The sequence below is a fragment of the Anabrus simplex genome, chromosome 1 (genome assembly GCF_040414725.1).
Source record: "Anabrus simplex isolate iqAnaSimp1 chromosome 1, ASM4041472v1, whole genome shotgun sequence".
Classification (NCBI taxonomy): Eukaryota; Metazoa; Arthropoda; class Insecta; order Orthoptera; family Tettigoniidae; genus Anabrus; species Anabrus simplex.
Window position 1 is genome coordinate 1,563,380,849 of NC_090265.1, and position 20,741 is coordinate 1,563,401,589.

General features: G+C 36.9%; 1 protein-coding gene across 1 annotated transcript in view; it reads right to left on the bottom strand.

The window, feature by feature from the left end:
• rictor (rapamycin-insensitive companion of Tor) overlaps positions 1–20,741 on the bottom strand; it is a 540,306-nt gene that overhangs the window by 331,206 nt on the left and 188,359 nt on the right. Inside the window, exons 14-15 of the mRNA XM_067138126.2 lie at positions 19,186–19,275; positions 18,782–18,983 (exon numbers count right to left, since the gene is read on the bottom strand). Of these exons, the coding sequence (XP_066994227.2) occupies positions 18,782–18,983; positions 19,186–19,275 (292 nt within the window). The remainder of the gene's footprint in view (positions 1–18,781; positions 18,984–19,185; positions 19,276–20,741) is intronic.

Consider the following 20,741-nt stretch of genomic DNA (forward strand, 5'->3'; position numbering starts at 1 on the left):
CATAAACTGGAGCATCTTCTACTTCAACAAGCTGCCGGGAGCAATCACCGAGTTGGAAAAGAGTGTCATGTCCCTAGTGGAGTCATTTAGGACTGTGGAAGAAGTCAGGAGAAGTTTCCACTTCACCTCTGGGAAGGTAGCCATTGTCAGCGAGAAGTTCGATAGGATCCTGCAGCAGGATCCAAGATGGAAAGCGATGGTAAAAGTAGCCAGGGTACTATGATGTGAGGTAGATCTTTCTCTCTCTCAGTACAAAAACATTCTGCACGACAGGAAAACAAGACTGTTACCGGAAAACATTGATAAGTTAAGTTGGTTGTTGTAAATTTGTTTTATAGTAATTGAGTGTGTTATTATAATTTTTCCATGCCTATTTTGTTGCCTATTTTACGTGTTAGTGCCTATTTACATGCCTATTTTGACTAATTTAATAGCCTATATGCCTGCCTATTTTAACTGTTTTTAGTGCCTATAATTCTCATCTCTAAATATGACAAGCAGATTAGAGCAGATGTAGGATGCAGCAGTTATGTAGAAATGAAAAGGCTTGCACAGGATAGGGTGGCATGAAGAGCTACATAAAACCAGTCTATGGACTGATGACCCAAATAATAATGTTCAGCTTAAAAAAAATATATATATATGGTTATTGTATGAATGACAATCAAATTACTTCTTTAGCAGTATGTCATTGTACCAAACTTGTTTGGTAACTTGATAACATAGGGCCTGCATGCCCACACAGTTTGTACTTTTATATATACTTGTTTAAGTAACGTTTTGCTTGACTACTCTCTAAGCCATTTAAATTTTGATTGATCAATAATTTAATGTAGTTGTTGAGAATGATACTTTTTAAATTTTATTTTTATTTTTAAATTTGTTGTTCATCACACTGACACAGATAGATCAGCTAGGAGTGGGAAGGAAGTGACAGTGGCCTTAACTGTCCAGCATTTGCCTGGTGTGAAAATGGGAAACCATGGAAAGCCATTGAACTTTCAAACTTTCTCAACATTAATACCTTTGCTCCCAAATAGGAGTATGGTTGTTTAAGCATGCTGCCTTCTCTGGTCCAAAAACGAGTCAAGTCGTTTAGAGCTCCTTCAGTAGAGCATGCTCCAATATGCTTGTATTTTCGGTGACCAGAACAATTCTACCTAGAATTTTCTTTTCCTTCTTTTCTTGACATGGTACAACTCTCCCTTTGTGTTCTTTTACTCATTGTTACAAACCAATTTAGTGCTTCTATAACTGAGTGAAACAGCAAGTGAAGGTGGTTGTGTAATAGACAAAGCTTCAAACATGATTAAATTTTGTAGCACAAGAGTGATTCTGGAAGAAGAAATACGCGATTTATGCATAATAATGATTCAGGTAATGATCTGATAGCTTCAGATAGTGAAAGTGAGTGTGATTATGTGCACAGTGAAAGTGTTGAAAGGGTGAATAGTAATTTGGACAGGCACAATGTCCCCGAGTCTCATTTTTATCACCCACTGGCTCCAATATTTGATGTATGTACGGGTCTAAATAAAAACAGTGGGGATAAAATGTTATGCATTCTGTAAATATTTTTTTCAATAATGATTTCCTTAAATATTTGTGCAAGCAAACTAACTTACATGCCAGTCAGGTAATTGCAGTGGCACTGAATCGTTTACCAAGTGTTTGGTATTTCTGACATAGGTTCCTGTGGAAGTGTTTGAGATGAAGAAATTTCAGGGGCTTGTCTTCATTACCAGTATTGTTAAGAAACCTACACTTAAAATGTACTGGACCAAAGATCCTCTTTTCAGCACTCCTGTTTCTTCCAAAGCTATGCCACACAACAGCATTTTTACATTTCAGTGACAGTAGTCAGATTTCAGACAGCAGTGGCAGGCTGTATAAAATTAAACCAATCCTGCATATGTTGTATGATATTTTCATAAGTTTACACACCCAGAATGCAATTTACACTTGATGAAGGTATGCTCGTGTGGCGCGGTAGGTTATGTTCCAAAGTGCTGTTGTTGTTGGCAACAACTTGTATCCAAGTAAACACATTCTTCAGCAGTTTACATTTTCACATTCACAATACTTTGTGAATATGTTTCATATGACTCAGCAGCCCAATAAGCTTTGTCCCGTAATACTGTGAACCATGATGAAAAAAACTGTTGTTGACTTGCCAGAAAGTGATCTGCATACAGAATTAGCAAGTGGAATTGTAATTAGTGACTTAGAAAAGCCATCTCGGCCTTCTTCTATTGTATGTGATTAAGACAACATCCTAGGTACGTATATCATACTAGTTCGATTGTATTAGACTGCAGAAGATCTCGAGAAGCTGCTGAATTACATAAAATCAGCTTCATGGCCCTACAACTTATTCCTCCTCAGTTGAAGCTATAGGTGACAGCAAGGAGGTTCTTGACACACCTATATCCCCCGCTCCTCCACCTCCTCAGGTGCAAGAGCAAGGAAGAACGCATCATCAATATTACACCAGACACAAGACTGTGAAAGAATGACAGGAGTTACTCTTCCAAAGGAAAGCAAGCTTAATAAGAACTGACAACTAGGAATTAGTTATATTTTCATCTGCATTAATAATAAGAGCCAAACTGTGATATCTGGATTTCTTCATTTTGACAATTACTTATAAACTGTATAATTTTTAATTTATAAATTGACCTTTTTTCATGAATTATTAAGATAAGAATATTCATTAGGACATATTCTCTATGGAATATTGTACAAGTGTTTCATGACGACTGCTTTCAATTGTAGAAATAATTCATATATCTTCTCTTGAGTTTTTTTGTTTGTTTTAATATTGTCAATCTTATGTTAATTTTAAGGACACTTCCTCTAAAGCATTACTTTGTCAATTTATGTATTTTTCATCTAAACAGTGTTATGTGGCTGAAGATGTTGATATACGAAACATGTACCACTTTTAACCATTAAATTGCCTTAAGCAATCATTGTATCGACTAGGTGAAAATAAATAAATACTTAATTGTGAAGCTGCTGAATGGTATGGACAAAGTCTTGGGTGAGGAGTACAAGATGAAATAAATAAGTCCAAAACAAAAGTAATGGAGTGCAGTCAAACGAAGGCAGGTGATGCTGGAAATATTAAATTAGGAGATGAAGCCTTAAAGGAAGTAGACAAATATTGTTACTTGGTTAGTAAAATAACTAATGATGCCAGAAGTAAGAAGGACATAAAATGCAGACTAGCACAAGCAATGAAGGCCTTTGTTAAGAAAAGAAATTTGCTCACTTTGAACGTTGATATGGGACTAAGAAAGATGTTTTTGAAGACTTCTGTCTGGAGTGTGGGATTGTATGGAAGTGAAACATGGACAATAACTAGCTCAGAAAGGAAGAAAATAAAAGCTTTTGAAATGTGGTGTTAGAGAAGAATGCTGAAGGTGAGATGAGTAGATCAAATCACAAATGAAGAGATATTGGCTCAAATTGTTGAGAGGAGATCGATTTGGCTAAATTTGACGAGAAGAAGAGATAGAATGATAGGACACATCTTAAGACACCCAAGACTTGTTCAGTTGGTTTTTGAAGGAAGTGTAGGTGGTAAGAATGGTAGGGGTAGACCAAGGTATGAATATGACAAGCAGATTAGAGCAGATGTAGGATGCAGTAGTTATGTAGAAATGAAAAGGTTAGCACAGGACAGGGTGGCATAGAAAGCTGCATCAAACCAGTCTATGGACTGATGATTCAAACAAAAACAACATGGCTTTTCTTAATGTGAAAGTGAGACTGATAACGAGGATGATAATACTGACAAATTTTAACGTGAATTGCAGTGTGAATGACTATCCAAATTGGAGAGATGTTAAACCACCATCCATCTAATTTTATTCTTTAAGAAACTAAAAGACTTATTTCTTGTTTTCTTTCTGGTTTAAGGTATCAGAGTCAAAAAAATTAAGAACCACACCTGGAACTCACAAAACAAAGAAACATAATACAAAAAATAATAAGGGTTAAAAGCCAATACCAAAAAGATATACTTCTAATGATAGAAACAAATAGTGAGAAAATAAAATCAAGAGATTCCTACAAAATATTTAGCAGACAAATACAAAGATATGATCCTAAAACACCTTTCTCTGCTGATCTACCTGTACTGACTCATACAGATTCCTCACCCGTACCTCTTCAGGGCCCACTCACTGAGGAAAACCCTTGGCCCTCCTTTTCCTTCCCCTTAAATTAGCACACCACCCCAGTCTTCCACAACTACTCCCTTTCCTTCCTCTCCTTGTCTATCTACCATATCCGGTACACTGATTGAGAGAGACCTATCCCCATTCCTGTCCTCTGTTAAAAGTCTGATCTTCTCCCTCAAACTCGCTAGCTCTTCCCTTATCTTTCTTAGATCCCACTCACACCAACAGTCCTTACACCTGCCTCTCTCAGCCATTCTTTTGTGATGATAATAATAATATTAATGGTTTTTACATTCCACTAACTACTTCTATGGTTTTTGGAGATGCCAAGGTGCCAGAATTTAGTCCCATAGGAGTCTTTTTATGTGGCAGTAAATCTACCATATCTGTCATATTTGAGCACCTTCAAATACCACCAGACTGAGCCCGTATCGAACCTGCCAGGTTGGGGTCAGAAGGTCGGTTCCTCAACCGTCTGAGCCACTCAGCCTGGCTTATATGTCTCCAAAACTTCATTGGATTCTAACCAGTATATTGATACACTACAACTCTAAACTTATGTAAATTTTCATTTTTTTTCACTTTTGTAGAAAACCAAATTAATAAAATTGAAATACTGCATACATATTCTCCAAAACTATTTGAAATACAAAAGCAAATTTAAAAATGACACTCTATACAATATCACTTTTTCATTGTAAAGGAAACAAACAAGAAATACATCTCGATTAAAGCCACTATATATGTTACCGAGCTCAGAACATTTTAAGCAAGCCTCGGACCTAGGGGAGTAACGGAGTCCCACTCCCATTTGACAGGCGAGGGACTCCTTGGGAACAACTTGGCGAACAAAATGGAATCCGATGGGGAACTATCAATATTAATGGGGCTTATGGAAGAAAGAAAGTAGAACTAGCTGAGTCTGCAAAGACGATGCATCTGGATGTGCTAGGAGTAAATGATATTCGGGTAAGGGGAGATAACAAGGAAGAGATAGGAGATTATAAAGTGTACTTGACGGGTGTTAGAAAGGGAAGGGCAGAGTATGGGGTAGGGCTGTTTTTCAGGAATACCATTGCACGCAACATAGTTTCTGTTAGGCACATAAATGAGCAAATGATGTGGGTAGAATTGTCAGTTGGAGGAATTAGGACTAGAATTGTCTCCGTGTATTCACCATGTGAGGGTGCAGATGAGGATGAAGTTGACAAGTTTTATGAAGCATTGAGTGACATCGTGGTCAGGGTCAACAGCAAGGATAGAATAGTGCTAATGGGCGATTTCAATGCGAGAGTTGGGAATAGAACTGAAGGATACGAAAGGGTGATTGGTAAATGTGGGGAAGATATAGAAGCTAATGGGAATGGGAAGCGTTTGCTGGACTTCTGTGCTAGTATGGGTTTAGCAGTTACAAATATATTCTTCAAGCATAAGACTATTCACCGCTACACATGGGGGGCTAGAAGTACCAGATCCATAATAGACTATTGTACCATTTCATTGCCCTGATTATGTCGAAACGAGGTGTTAAAATCGTAACTTTTGCCGTGAATTGCGATAAAATGTCAGAAGTCCTGCAGTAGAAAAATATATTACAAGAAAATACAGACATATGGAATTAAATAGGCTGTGAATATATCACAAGAAAGTACAGACATACGGAATTAAATAGGCCGCGAATATGTTGAAAGGAAATACAGACATGTCGAATCAAATAGGCCATGAACAGGAAGTAAGAATGTTCAGACCAACAAAATCCAAGTGGCCATGATTAAGAAAAATGCAGAATTGTTAAAACCAGCAAGGTGAACAATCGAGTATTACGTTGAGTATCAAGACGAAATGGTATGAGGAAATTAACACGCAAAGAAAAGGAGCCTGTTTTGGAAAGAAGATTTCTTGAAGAAACGAATAGTAATACAGAAACATAACGCCAATCTTCATATGTGTAACAAGACTGTTAAGCACATTATTTAAAGGGACAAAGAAAAGAATAGCTATCAGTAGACTAGGATTGAATCGAAATTTATCAAGGTTTGATTAGAACAGAAATGGGATATCGCTAATTTTGAAGCATATTCTCGTCAAACAAGGAGATGTTTAAGCATTTTCTAAGTCATTCAATCTGGAATATTGACGTCTATGGTGTTATAATCTACTTTGTATAGTATAAATAAGATTCAAGAACATTCAATAGATAATAGAATTATGAAACTAATGATATCTCTAAATATGTTTCTGACGCATGTATACGACGGCATCAAGATGAGCAAATAAGCTGAGAATGGGGTTGGCATCTGATGGAGACCAACCAGCTGATTCTCTGAACCCGAGACTGGTAACCACAACCCGGACATGGCGCAGCCATAACCGGGAGATGATGTACTGAAGAAGAATGAGATGAAACCCATCCCAGTCCAGTAACGCGGGCAAAATGAGCTACGTTCCATGAAATTAATTTGTAGATTATCCATATTTAACCTAATATGTAGTTAGTTGATATATGTGTTGTTATGAAAGAGAGGTCGACATATGTATCCTTGAGATAATTTCAATGTGCAGTGTCTTCATGAAAGAATTCATAATATTGTTTTAATGATGGATTTAGGTAATCCTCAACTACATAAGATAACAGTCATATAGGGATGATGATATTCAATAGTGAAGAGCTTTGATAATAATTCTTCGACTTATTTCCAAAGTAGTATAGCATGATCAATGTGATCCAATATAGGTGAAATGCGAAATGGAAAATAGATTGACTTGCAGGATATTGAGACTGGATTCAACACCAACCTACCAAATAATGTAAGTATATATAAGCTCGATATGTTCATTCTTTGACAAAGAAAGTGTATCTCTTATATGAATGGTACCGGTAATCAGAGACCCGTAAAGCGTTACTGTGTTAAGATATCAATTTTTTTAATTATACGTTGCCAAGAAAGGATTAATTGATATTTATATGTGTGGCAGAAAATATATATGACGGAGTTATGAGGTTAGAGTTGTTAGTATTATGATTGATATATATTCGTTGATACAATTGTGTGGAAGTATGGTATTTACGACAAAATATGATGAGAGATATTTATTTTAGGTTAATTGATGAAAGATTTCACGACACAACTCAAATTCTAGGTTATATTTGTCATGATAGCAATGTGAATTATGGAGTGACGTATAATGTGGGTTGATGTGATATTCATATGGTGATATTTGTTTATTGAACTCACAGGGTAATAACGGTGTACGATCATCAAAAGATAATTTCCAGATAACTGATATTATAGTACAGTGATGGTATTTTTCAAGGAGAATTTCGCATATTGCATAGTATTTTAACTGATGTAAGTCGAAACAATCGATCATTGATGAAAGTGTCTTCATACATTTTATGTTACTGCCAGTAACAAATTAAGAAATGTCATCTATGGTATCCCTTGAATTTTCGCAACCAGATGATAGAATTTAAGTGAAGATTTGACCTTGGTAGAGGTATGACCTGCTTATAAAAATAATAAGGCTATGTTAGAGAACTTCTACATATTTTTCAGGAAATATTTCGGATATTTATCCAGTTACAGATAATATGTATATATATCATTTTTTGTTTATTTGTTGATATATTTTAAGATGTAGCCATTGGAAGCTATGCTGATGGAACTTTACTTATTCTGCCTACGTTATGAATGAAGTTAGAAGTGGATAGCATGAGAGTAGAGATTTTTTTTTTTCTATTGACTTTACATCGCACCGACACAGATATGTCTTATGGCGACGATGGGACAGGAAAGGGCTAGGACTGGGAAGGAAGCGGCCATGGCCTTAATTAAGGTACAGCCCCAGCATTTGCCTGGTGTGAAAATGGGAAACCACGGAAAACCATCTTCAGGGCTGCCGACAGTGGGGTTCGAACCCACTATCTTCCGAATACTGAATACTGGCCGCACTTAAGCGACTGCAGCTATCGAGCTCGGTGAGTAGTGATCTAAGGTTATAAAAGTGAAGAGGCACTTTTGACATTCAATATTTTTGACACTCAATATTTTGACATTCGTCATATTTTGACATTCGACATTCTTGTCATTCATTATTTTTGACAATCGTATTGTCTGACAGTCACTATTTGACATTTCTCTTTAATAATTTCAACATTTTTCTTTTAATATGTAATACTTTAACTTCAAACAAGAATTTTCTTTATTTTTTCGAATGAGATTATGGTGTATGCAAATGAATGTTTAAATAATTTATTAATTCACCCTACATGGTTATTGGTTATAAATAAAGCTAGTATTTAAGAATTTAAATTATTATTACTGCTAATTTTAGTATATAAGGTAAATTTTTAAGATAATTTCTTGGAGAATGATGGTTGGCTGGACAGCAAAACAATGGCTAAACACAGTAGTGGCCGGAAAACGACCGGTAGGAAGACCTAGGAAAAGATGGCTGGACCAAGTGAAAGAGAACATAGGAACGAGAGGAGTCAGCTGGGATGTCGTCTTGAGAGAAGAGTGGTACATGGACAGACAGAAGTGGAGAGAGCTCGTAAACCACACCCAGGAAACTGAAGTGGAAAACTGATGATGATGATGATGGTGGTTGGCTGAACTTGAAAGTTGCTTATAATTACAATTAATGAACAGATGGTTATGCAGACGTACTAGAAAATAAGGAGGCGCGGTTTCCCAGTCGAGTCCACGTAAATTTTTTTAATATATATATATATATATATATATATAATCTTAATCCCTGAGATGTATAGTGCAGTTAGCTAGAGACTTTCTTGAACGCCGACGTGTAATTATCATAGAGGAAAGAGTAGACCATTCGCCATAAATAAATTAGTCTTTCACCCGAATGTTAGAGCGCTTCAAGAAGATTTATCACCAACTGTAGAGCAAGGAAAGAGAAAGATGCCACGGGATTAAGCGGATCGGTTCATAAAAATTTGTCGGCAACAGTGGGGTTTGAAAGGGAGATCAACACCCCAGTCAAATGCATGTCGACGCAAAAATATTTTTGTCGGGTTAGAGAACAAAGGTGAAGCTGAAGGCACATAAATTTTGGTCGCCCAACATGGCACAAGGAAAATATTCCCTCAACGAACGATTTACTATTTCTTAACAGACTTAGAATTCAGAAAATCTGTTAGGAATGTACGAGTTTTCCGGGGATTTTTCGATCATACAGACAACTATCTGATCTGTAGTGAACTAAGTATCTCTAGGTCTAGGGTAGAGAAAGTGAAATCTGTCTGCAAACGAATAAGGGTAGAAAATCTCCAGGACGAGGAAATTAGACAGAAGTACATGGATATGATTAGTGAGAAATTTCAAACAGTGGACAGTAAGCAGGTTCAGGATATAGAAAGTGAATGGGTGGCATACAGGGATGCTGTAGTAGAAACAGCAAGGGAATGCCTAAGAGCAACTGTGTGTAAAGAAGGGGTAAAGGCGAACATCTTGGTGGAATGATGAAGTGAGAGCAGCTTGTAAACGTAAAAAGAAGGCTTATCAGAAATGGCTCCAAACAAGGGCAGACAGGGATTTGTACATAGATGAAAGAAACAGAGCGAAACAAACAGTTGTTGAGTCCAAAAAGAAGTCGTGGGAAGATTTTGGTAATAACGTGGAAAGGCTACGCCAAGCAGCAGGGAAACCTTTCTGGACAGTAATAAAGAATCTTAGGAAGGGAGGGAAAAAGGAAATGAACAGTTTTGAATAGTTCAGGTGAACTCATAATAGATCCCAGGGAATCACTGGAGAGGTGGAGGGAATATTTTTAACATCTTCTCAATGTAAAAGGAAATCATCCTGGTGGTGTTGCGAACAGCCAAGCTCATGGGGAGGAGGAAAATGATGTTGGTGAAATTACGCTTGAGGAAGTGGAAAAGATGGTAAATAAACTCCATTGTCATAAAGCAGCAGGAATAGATGAAATTAGACCTGAAATGGTGAAGTATAGTGGAAAGGCAGGGATGAAATGGTAAGATTAGCTTGGAGTGTCGGTAAGGTACCTTCAGATTGGACAAAATCAGTAATTGCACCTATCTATAAGCAAGGGAATGGGAAGGATTGCAACAACTATTGAGGTATCTCATTGATTAGTATACCAGGCAAAGTATTCACTGGCATTTTGGAAGGTAGGGTGCGATCAGTCGTCGAGAGGAAGTTGGATGAAAACCAGTGTGGTTTCAGACCACAGAGAGGCTGTCAGGATCAGATTTTCAGTATGTGCCAAGTAACTGAAAAATGCTAAGAGAGGAATAGGCAGTTGTGTTTATGTTTCGTAGATCTAGAGAAAGCATGTGACAGTGTACCAAGGGAAAAGATGTTCGCTATACTGGGGGACTATGGAATTAAAGGTAGATTATTAAAATCAATCAAAGGCATTTATATTGACAATTGGGCTTCAGTGAGAATTGATGGTAGAATGAGTTCTTGGTTCAGGGTACTTACAGGGGTTAGACAAGGCTGCAATCTTTCACCTTTGCTGTTCGTAGTTTACATGGATCATCTGCTGAAAGATATAAAATGGCAGGGAGGGATTCAGTTAGGTGGAAATGTAGTAAGCAGTCTGGCCTATGCTGACGACTTGGTCTTAATGGCAGATTGTGCCGAAAGCCTGCAGTCTAATATCTTGTAACTTGAAAAGAGGTGCAATAACTATGGTATGAAAATTAGCCTCTCGAAGACTAAATTGATATCAGTAGGTAAGAAATTCAACAGAATTGAATGTCAGATTGGTGATACAAAGCTAGAACAGGTCGATAATTTCAAGTTTTTAGGTTTGTGTTCTCCCAGGATGGTAATATAGTAAGTGAGATTGAATCAAGGTGTCGTAAAGCTAATGCAGTGAGCTTGCAGTTGCGATCAAGAGTATTCGGTAAGAAGGAAGTCAGCTCCCAGACAAAACTATCTTTACATTGGTCTGTTTTCAGACCAACTTTGTTTTACGGGAGCGAAAGCTGGGAGGACTCAGGATATCTTATTCTTAAGTTAGAAGTAACAGACATGAAAGTAGCAAGAATGATTGCTGGTACAAACAGGTGGGAACAATGGCAGGAGGGAACTCGGAATGAGGAGATAAAGGCTAATTTAGGAATGAACTCGATGGATGAAGCTGTACGCATAAACCGGCTTCAGTGGTGGAGTCATGTGAGGCGAATGGAGGAGGATAGGTTACCTAGGAGAATAATGGACTCTGTTATGGAGGGCAAGAGAAGTAGAGGTAGACCAAGATGACGATGGTTAGACTGGGTTTCTATCAATTTAAAGATAGGTATAGAACTAAATGAGGCTAGTTGCAAATCGAGGATTGTGGCGACATTTAGTAAATTCACAGAGGCTTGCAGACTGAACGCTGAAAGGCATAACAGTCTATAATGATAATGTATGTGTATGTATGTATATATATTTATTTAATAAAGCCGAACTTTCCGCCAAATTACATTGGCCTTCATCAGGGCATGTGATGTTCTGCCTCCAAAGGCCAATGCAATTTGGCAGAAAGATCAGCTTTATTAAATAAATATATATAGTGGCTTTGATCCAGTTACATATTTATATCTTTACGTTAATACAATGAGCCACAAAAACCTGCGTGCATTAAGAAATACATCTTAGTTTCTCAGAATATAAAATTTGACGGCACAGGGTTGATGGTTAAACATCTTTCCGATTTGGATAGTCATTCACACCATGATTCACATTATCATTGTCAGTATTATCATCCTCATTATCACTCTCATTTTCACATAAAGAAATGCCAGGTACTATAATCAAACGAGTATGATGTATATATATCTAGGATGTAGCCTGAATCACATGAAATGATGATGATGCTTGTTTAAAGGGGCCTAACAACTAGGTCATTGGTCCCTATCACACGAAATAGAAGAAGGTCGAGATTACCTTACCAGGTCATCAAAAACAATTTCGCTCGATAATTCTGTATCTGAATCACCTTCCAACAAGGCAGCAACAATTTTTACATCGTTGCTCACATAACCTCATCGGCTCTACCTGAGAGCAATAGCTGCTAGTTTTGACCCTGCCCTTCGCCATGTACCACCACTCAGGAGGACGAGTCAGAAGTTCAAGTACTGATACCTCCCTGAAAGCATTTGTTGACCACTAGAAACCTCGAGAGAACCGGGAGTTGAGAATGATCCAGGAGAATTTGCCTATGTATTCTTGGCTCCTAAAGTGGACCAGACGAGTTCAGATGGTCACTGCTGTGGATTTCAGTTGAGTGAGTGCAGTACGGAGTCAAGTTGGGTTGGTGGACTGTTCTAGTCGTGTGGTGCCTTTCTGTTGTGTTCCGTTCAGTTCTGTGGTGAAACCAAGTCTGTTTCAGCGAAGTCAGGAGTGCCTTGAGTCATTCTGTCATTATGTCGTGTTAACGCGGAGTCTATGAAGACATCTGGAGTGTTTGACTGAAGAACGAGTGCCAGTGACTTGTGCGACAGGCTGTGCACGATGTGCATATTTGGAAACTGTGTAATGAATAACTGGAACTAGTCTGATTGTGCTAATTTGTGAGTGGCAGAGTGAACAACCAATGTGACTTACAGTGAAGTAGAAAGAGCACAACCTGCTGAACATATGTGTTAGAAAGTACTGGTAACTAATAAATCTTAGTCCTAGAGTTAAAACTCTACCAGTTGTGTGTTTATTTACAAACCCCGTCATGTTTCAATAGGTTCTCCATGGACAAGTCCATGGATATACCTACTAGATGTCAAGCAAAGGCAGATATCACCAACTCCAGACCAAGTGGCTCAACATTTAAAGATAAAAATTTCATTGTTCCGTATTGAAAAGTATCACAGTTAAATTGAAATAATAAATGTGGTAGTTCAACCTTTTCAATAAAATAGGTTGAACTACCATATTTATTATTTCAATTTAAGTGGCTCAACAGCTATTCATGAAAGGGAAACCTGATAAATTCATGTGGGAAAGACTCCCACATCTCAACTAGCCAGAAGCTGCTCAACCTTCTTGTCTGGATATATCATTTACCCCTGAGGAAATCAAAAACATCATCCAAAAGCTCAAAGTAGAGATTTTTTTTTTGTAATACCTGAAGCCATCTCTTTTCAATTTTGAGTTAATTTATAACTGTTCAGTTCTTCAATCTGACAAAACTAATTTAGATTCATAAATTTATAAACTATCTGAAAAAGAAAACATATAGTAACAGTATTATACTCAAAAGAGAAACAACTTAATTACCCTACTTACTCGCGTATTAGACCCCTTCATTTTCCCACTTTTACAGCCAAAAATAGTAAAGGGGTGTCCAATATGTGAAAACCTCAAAATTTTGTGCAGCGAACACGACTTCTAGGCTATAAAGAGCTATAAATTGCACGGTACGTGTAAACATTCTATACTATTATTTAACAAATTTAGAATGTATTTAAGTTATACTGGCTATTTTTGTCGGAAGGCAGTATTTTTAAACTAAAAAGACAATAAATAGTGAACACAACTTTTAGGCCTTTGGTACATACGGTAATCACGTCATTCATTACATCTCATTATTCTCTGGTGAGGTTGACGTCGGGGCATACGGCCGTAAAAACTCGCTACAAAGATTCTTCTCACTTCATACTCGACCCCGTAGAAAAAAGGGATAAGGGTATCACGTTATCATATAATTAAATATTGATACAAAAGAACTTAATAGCCAGTCATTTGTCTTTGTCAGTTCAGCAGTAGGCCTACCACACAGTAAACCTGAGTACTGCTTTCACTTGAAATATCGCCTTGCGCCACCAACTTCCCTGCCCTGCTACCGGCGTGTCGGCATTCCAAGTGACGTCATCTTCACTGCCATCTCGTCAGTCGTGTCAGCCATGCTTCATTCTCTTTGAGCCATGCACTGCAATCGAGAGTATACGAGGTCCCGTCTTTTTGAACCTTTTAAAAATAATTTTGTTCCCGACTATAGAGTCTAAACAGTGTGAATCTATTCCCAAATAGTTTCTGGAGATGGTCTCTGATATTCCCAGTTGGTGTAAATGTAGCAGAAGCCACTCCTTCCGAATAAAGCCATGCTGTAGAAGGCATGCTAAACCAAAAGCTGATAACTAGCGTATGTTACGAGTTGTACTTCCGAATGTAATACATAGTGACTGGAAACATTCTTTTGATAACTGTGGCTGTTGAAACACAGACCCTTATTTTTAAGTACATTTCATGCTTGTTTTCTACATTTATCACATCAGGATTTACGTAAACAGCTGTCCATGAGATAAGAGAGACCACATTGTTTAGGTTAGGTATATTGTCGCCCTGATAGTGCCAAAAGTTTAACGGAAAGTATAAAAATAAATAACAGGAAAATATACCACATTTATGGATATCTACAGGTGTGGTAGTAATGTGTTTTATTATCATAATGTGTAATTTTGTACGTTCGTTGTCTCTTTTTTTTTATTAACACATACCCTACCGAGTATGTTTTATTACATGTTACATACTATCCACTTAATTGTTATCTTGATATGTTTTGTTTGGCGTCTCCGAAAATCGTTTAAAGTACGTGGGGACATAAAACTATTATTATTATTATTATTATTATTATTATTATTATTATCATTATTATTATTATTTGCTAGGTACATTGGCAAGTAAAACAATTGTTTTAATTGGATAGCTTTTATCACATTTTAAACTTACTTCTCTCCAAATATATACCTATATTGGCCCGAGTTACGAGATATTAAACGACCACTTTGTTAATGATCTCACCTGCTCTATAAATAGCAACAACCACGAATATTTCTCAACTAAAGTAAACTCTTTTCCTCATCCCGAGGTGGTACAGCTCTTTTAAGACACATCCCCAGTGGAGGGGAGTTACATGTACCGCTTTTACCGCATATCAACCTTCCTGCCATTCGTAAATCTCAGGCAGTACGGTACCGAGTACTGAAGTCAGACCCTGGAAAACAGCAACTAATTGTGCTATCCATTACGCTGGCGGACATTATTAACAACAAAACACAGACATATAGCATGACTGATGCATGCTTGCAATGCGCAGGTCAGACACGAAGCTAGGCCTATTCACCTATTTGTTCAATGTCATCAGAGCTGCAGGAGACCTACGCTACAGAGGCGGACTTCTTAACTATGGAACACAGATGTACCGCATGGATTCGATGCATTTTCATTGCGCCGGTCGTATGGACGATGTGCGATGTCATCAGAGCTGTAATAAGACCTGTACCCGGATCAAAGCGGAATCGTTCTTCTCTGATGAATTACGTTGGGGGGTCTTATAGGCGAGATTTATTTTATCCATTTCCTTCGTCTCGAAAAGCCAGGGGTTTCTAATACGCAAGGGTGTCTAATACACAAGTAAATACGGTAATACAGTATGACATGATTCGTTCTTAAAAGAACATCAGATTCCATTAAACCACACTGAAATATTTATAAATGTATAAATATTTATCTTTATTTCTGTTTAAATACTTCGGAACTTGAAATCTGGAACTTATCCTAATGAAGTCTTGCTTTGTCTCCACTCCAGCATCTACGGTAAAGTGTCTGAAAAACTATTGCTCTGTCATTGGCAAGTCCATCTGGCTGCCAGTTTGCTGACCTTCCACCACGTCACACCCCTCACCCTGGCTAGGTCAATGACATGCTGTATTTTACTTTTAGGCGTTTTATTTTTAGTGGTCTCCTTAGTCTTATCATTGTTGTTATCATTATTAATTTCTTTTTCTCGTATTACAATTCTTTTGTAAAATGTGCAAGGGTTGTTAATGAGCATCTTATGGTCTTCCTATTATACCATAATTTTCATGATTTCATATTTGCTTACTTCAACTCTTTAGGACTAGTACTTGAAGCTTTTATCATCATCATCATCATCATCATCATCATCATCATCATCATCTTTCTTTCTTTCTTTCTTTTGTGATGTTGCAGTTTGTTACTTGACAGTTGAGTTCATTCAAATTTAGCTACCATTTCAATGTTATTACTATTATCATTGTTATATTATTACTGTAATTTAATTAAGTTGTTTCTTTTTCAAGTACAGTATAATACTGTTACCATATGTTTTCTTTTACGGATAGTTTATAAATTTATTAGTTTCGGCAGACTGAAGAACCTAATAGTTATAAAAATTCAAAGTAGGGAAGTCATCAGGTTTAGATGATATTAGGAATGAACAAATGAAGAATTTTGGTACAAGGACATTGCATACCTGGCAACTTTTAGAAATCAAAAATAGGAAGAAATTTTAATTCTCGGATTTCATCACGTATATTGCACCACGGTCTCGGTGAGAAAAAAGACAAGATTAAAGTCATACATATCTACAGTTACAATGTGAATTGACCATTAAATTATAATCTTAAACCAAGAAAACATAAAAATGGTTACAAGAAAATGTACCTAATAATTCTTATTGTCTCCACTCCAGCATCTACGGTAAAGTGTCTGAAAAACTATTGCTCTGTCATTGGCAAGTCCATCTGGCTGCCAGTTTGCTGACCTTCCACCACGTCACACCCCTCACCCTGGCTAGGTCAATGACATGCTGTATTTTACTTTTAGGCGTTTTATTTTTAGTGGTCTCCTTAGTCTTATCATTGTTGTTATCATTATTAATTTCTTTTTCTCGTATTACAATTCTTTTGTAAAATGTGCAAGGGTTTAGATGATATTAGGAATGAACAAATGAAGAATTTTGGTACAAGGACATTGCATACCTGGCAACTTTTAGAAATCAAAAATAGGAAGAAATTTTAATTCTCGGATTTCATCACGTATATTGCACCACGGTCTCGGTGAGAAAAAAGACAAGATTAAAGTCATACATATCTACAGTTACAATGTGAATTGACCATTAAATTATAATCTTAAACCAAGAAAACATAAAAATGGTTACAAGAAAATGTACCTAATAATTCTTATTTATGACACATACATAATGTATATCACACCAACACATGGAATAAAATGCATAATAGCTTCCTTTATCAGACTGTAAAATGAATTAACATTCATTTTTATAGGCATCTCTGAACACTTTGAGATAATCTTTGCCACATTTTGTGGCCATAACGTGAAGAGAGAATACCAGAAACCGTCACTGACACAACTCTCTGAAATACATTCGTGTCATTAAAATTATGAAGTAAGAATGAACACAAATGAACTACCACATACGAAACATATCAATATGTCTCATATACTAATAATATACGACTTTGACAGGGGGAAAAGCACAGAATCACAAAAAGAAACATGTGGCCTACAACTCCAATGAAAGTACACATAAAACTATGTTAACAGGGTGCGAACCACACAATAACAAACTCATTCTTTCGTCCCGATTAATTGAGTCGCTAACCTCTCTCGCTTGTAGGACGATTGCCATACCGAATTTCCAGCTGAAAAGCACACACACTGGTGTAATGAGCGGGAAACATGATACACAAAGGCAACGGACAATACACTCGCCAAATAAAGCATCAAATAAATACGCTTGCAAATGAGGTTGCGTAAATTACACAAGCAGTTACGAATTATACTTAGGGAAGAATATTGACCGTACTGGAGGTTATATTGGTAAAAAAATAGGAAAAAGTAAAAATAGATCGGGAAATCAGAAAACGGAAAGTTTCCGGAAGGGAAGGCAGATATAACATTGCAATAGTTAACTAATTTCTACAATTACTGTATTCATTATAAGATGATCCTCCAGAACTGGCTTACGGCACAAGTGGTGACACTCTTGAAACCAGGCAAAACATCAAGAACTTTAGGCCTGCCTCTCTCCTGAGTTACCTTTTTAAATGGTTTGAATGCCTTTTACTTAAGAATGACTTTTCTTGTAGACAGTAAGCTGATTAATCAACAGACAGGTTTCAGACCAGGATGATCGTGCACAGACCAGGTGCTGAACCGTACTCAGTAGATGGATTTCAAAAGGGCCTTGTAACTGGCACTATTTTCATCGACCTGTGCAGTACAGCCACGCCCTTCTCCAACAATTCTGTGAAATCTATGCAGACACTTATTCCATTTAAGGATTGGTCTGTTCATTCATTGAAAGTACATCCACAGACAGAAGTGAATTTACATCCACAGACAGAAGTGAATTTATAGTCACTCGGAAACAAGTTAAGCCAATAATGATTTCTTCTCAGCCCCTAATAAGTTTGTTTCTACTTTCCAGCTTCATCAGGAGACATGTATTCATATTCACTGAGGATCTTTTTTGAGAATTCTTGATATGGGAAATGTAGAATAAGAAGAAAGCCAGGTAAATAACAGGAAAGTGAGAAGCAAAAAGAGAAAATATTTAATCAAAATAGTAAAGAAAAGGAACATGGGACAAATGCTTCACACTGTTAACAATCAGAAAAATTCCAAAATACTTCCGACTTCAAACATTTACATTTTATTTCTGTTTAAATGGAAATTTGCAGGATTTCAACAAACTAATTCTGGAGCTTGGGATTTCAGCCCTGTGTATTGGTGAAACTAAGACTGAGAACAGTGCCTCAGGGATTGAAATAGGTACTACTCCCTTTAAATACTTACCTTCTCTTCAGCAGCCTCTGAGAGAATAGAGATGGCAGCAAGCGACACAGTCCGACTTTGATCATACAGTTGATTTACTAGGAGTTCTATACCCCATTTGCTGAAATCTGGCAAACGTGCTCGTAACAGAACCAGCAGGAATTGCGTTGCATATAACCTTGATGCCTCTGAGGGTGCAGTCAAGACCTTGCCAAGGATTACTCTGTATCAATGTGAATTATTTGTATATTAAATCACTTTAAAAGCAGTATGTTAACTAATGTAAATATATTAACACTGTCCTTTACTTTCCTCAAATAGACAATACTGACAAGATACAATGCCTACTAAAAAATATACTTCTTTTCACTATTCTAATAAATTCTTTGAGGTGTCCGAGACCTGGACAAGTAATAGATACTTACCGGGGCATACCATCAATACTGTAGTCTAAGCTGGACACAACTAACTTCACGTAACATTCATGGTTGGTAGAAACCACAAGATTGAGAAGCCTGCAAAAACAATTTTTAAAAAAATGAATAAATAAATAAATAAATAAATAAATAAATAAATAAATAAATAAATAAATAAATAAATAAATAAATAAATAAATAAATAAATAAATAAAAATCATTTTTATTATAGTACTGTGTAATCATGATGATCCATTCAACACCTTTTCATTAATTTAGTCAAAGCAAAATAATTATTTGAACTGATATTGCAGATTTTATATGGAAAATAATACTGTAAAATGAAATGATTTTGGACAGTTTCATACACTAAACTTTTTTCACAGTAATGCAAGTATATGCTGCTAGTTTCTGGTTTTTGTTTTGAAGTTCAGATTTAGTTTCCTGCTCACCACAGTAGTAGTAAGATTTATTAAAAAATAAATCTTCCATCCTCCAGTGAAGGTGACCATAAAGATCCAGAATATATAACTTACAGTAGGTAATTATAATCATGAAATAATATCTTTTCTGGAAAATTAATTGTAAGAAGATTACGATTTCAGGTATAAATGCAACTGTATAATTTGCACAGAATCTCTTATAATCTGTAATAAGAATTTCTCTATTTTGTACAAAGGAATTTTTAAATTTTGAAGGATAATGGCTGTGTTCTTCGGCAGGGTACCTCTGGATCAGAACAGGAGGCCTCTGACAATCCACTGACCAAGAGGAATATTATATTTGGCTGATAGATATGGCAGACATGCTGTATAAATTGCTTGTTTTTCCAGATTAACATCCTGAGCTTGTTGCAGGTTCCGCTCAAAGCGAATGGTAGGATCTAAACCCATTGCTTTATTCTCTTTCTTATTGATGGCTATAATGTCCACTCCTCTAGTTGAATCATCAGTAGAGACGCAGTGAACTTCTTCATGCACCTCCCATCCACGTTGCCTAAGGCCTTGAGCAATTGATGTCCTTACTTGATGGTGATGATTGTTATGCAGTAATTCGATGCTCCTGCAGAAGCCTAGCTCAATGTCCAAGCTTTTCAATCTCGTTGAAACCGTTTTGGCAGCAACGGGTTAGCTGAAAGTTCTAGCGGGAACCGATCTTACTGCGGTCAGGTTTATGTATTCCGATGAAGATAAAGGTGACTTGCGAGACATCCAGGAGTTTGCTTGCAGGTGATCAGCGTTCAAAACCACTCCTCTTCCTTTACAGGGCAACTGACACCATAACTGAAAAGACTGATCTCTCATTATCTCTTGCAGCTTTCTTCCATTGGTTTTAGAGGGAAAACTTTCTTTATCGATGTTCAGTTTATGGAGCGCCATGTTCTGCTCAACAGTAAACTTTCGTATGTGATGCAACTGTACGTCCTTACCCGGGAGTAAGCGACTGCGGATATTATAGTACTGAACATTAGCCTCCCATTCCGCGCAGAGTAGTCCCATACCTCTGAATTTCTTTGGACTACATAACATGGAGTTTTGTGTATTAAGTAGCATCATTATTTCTTT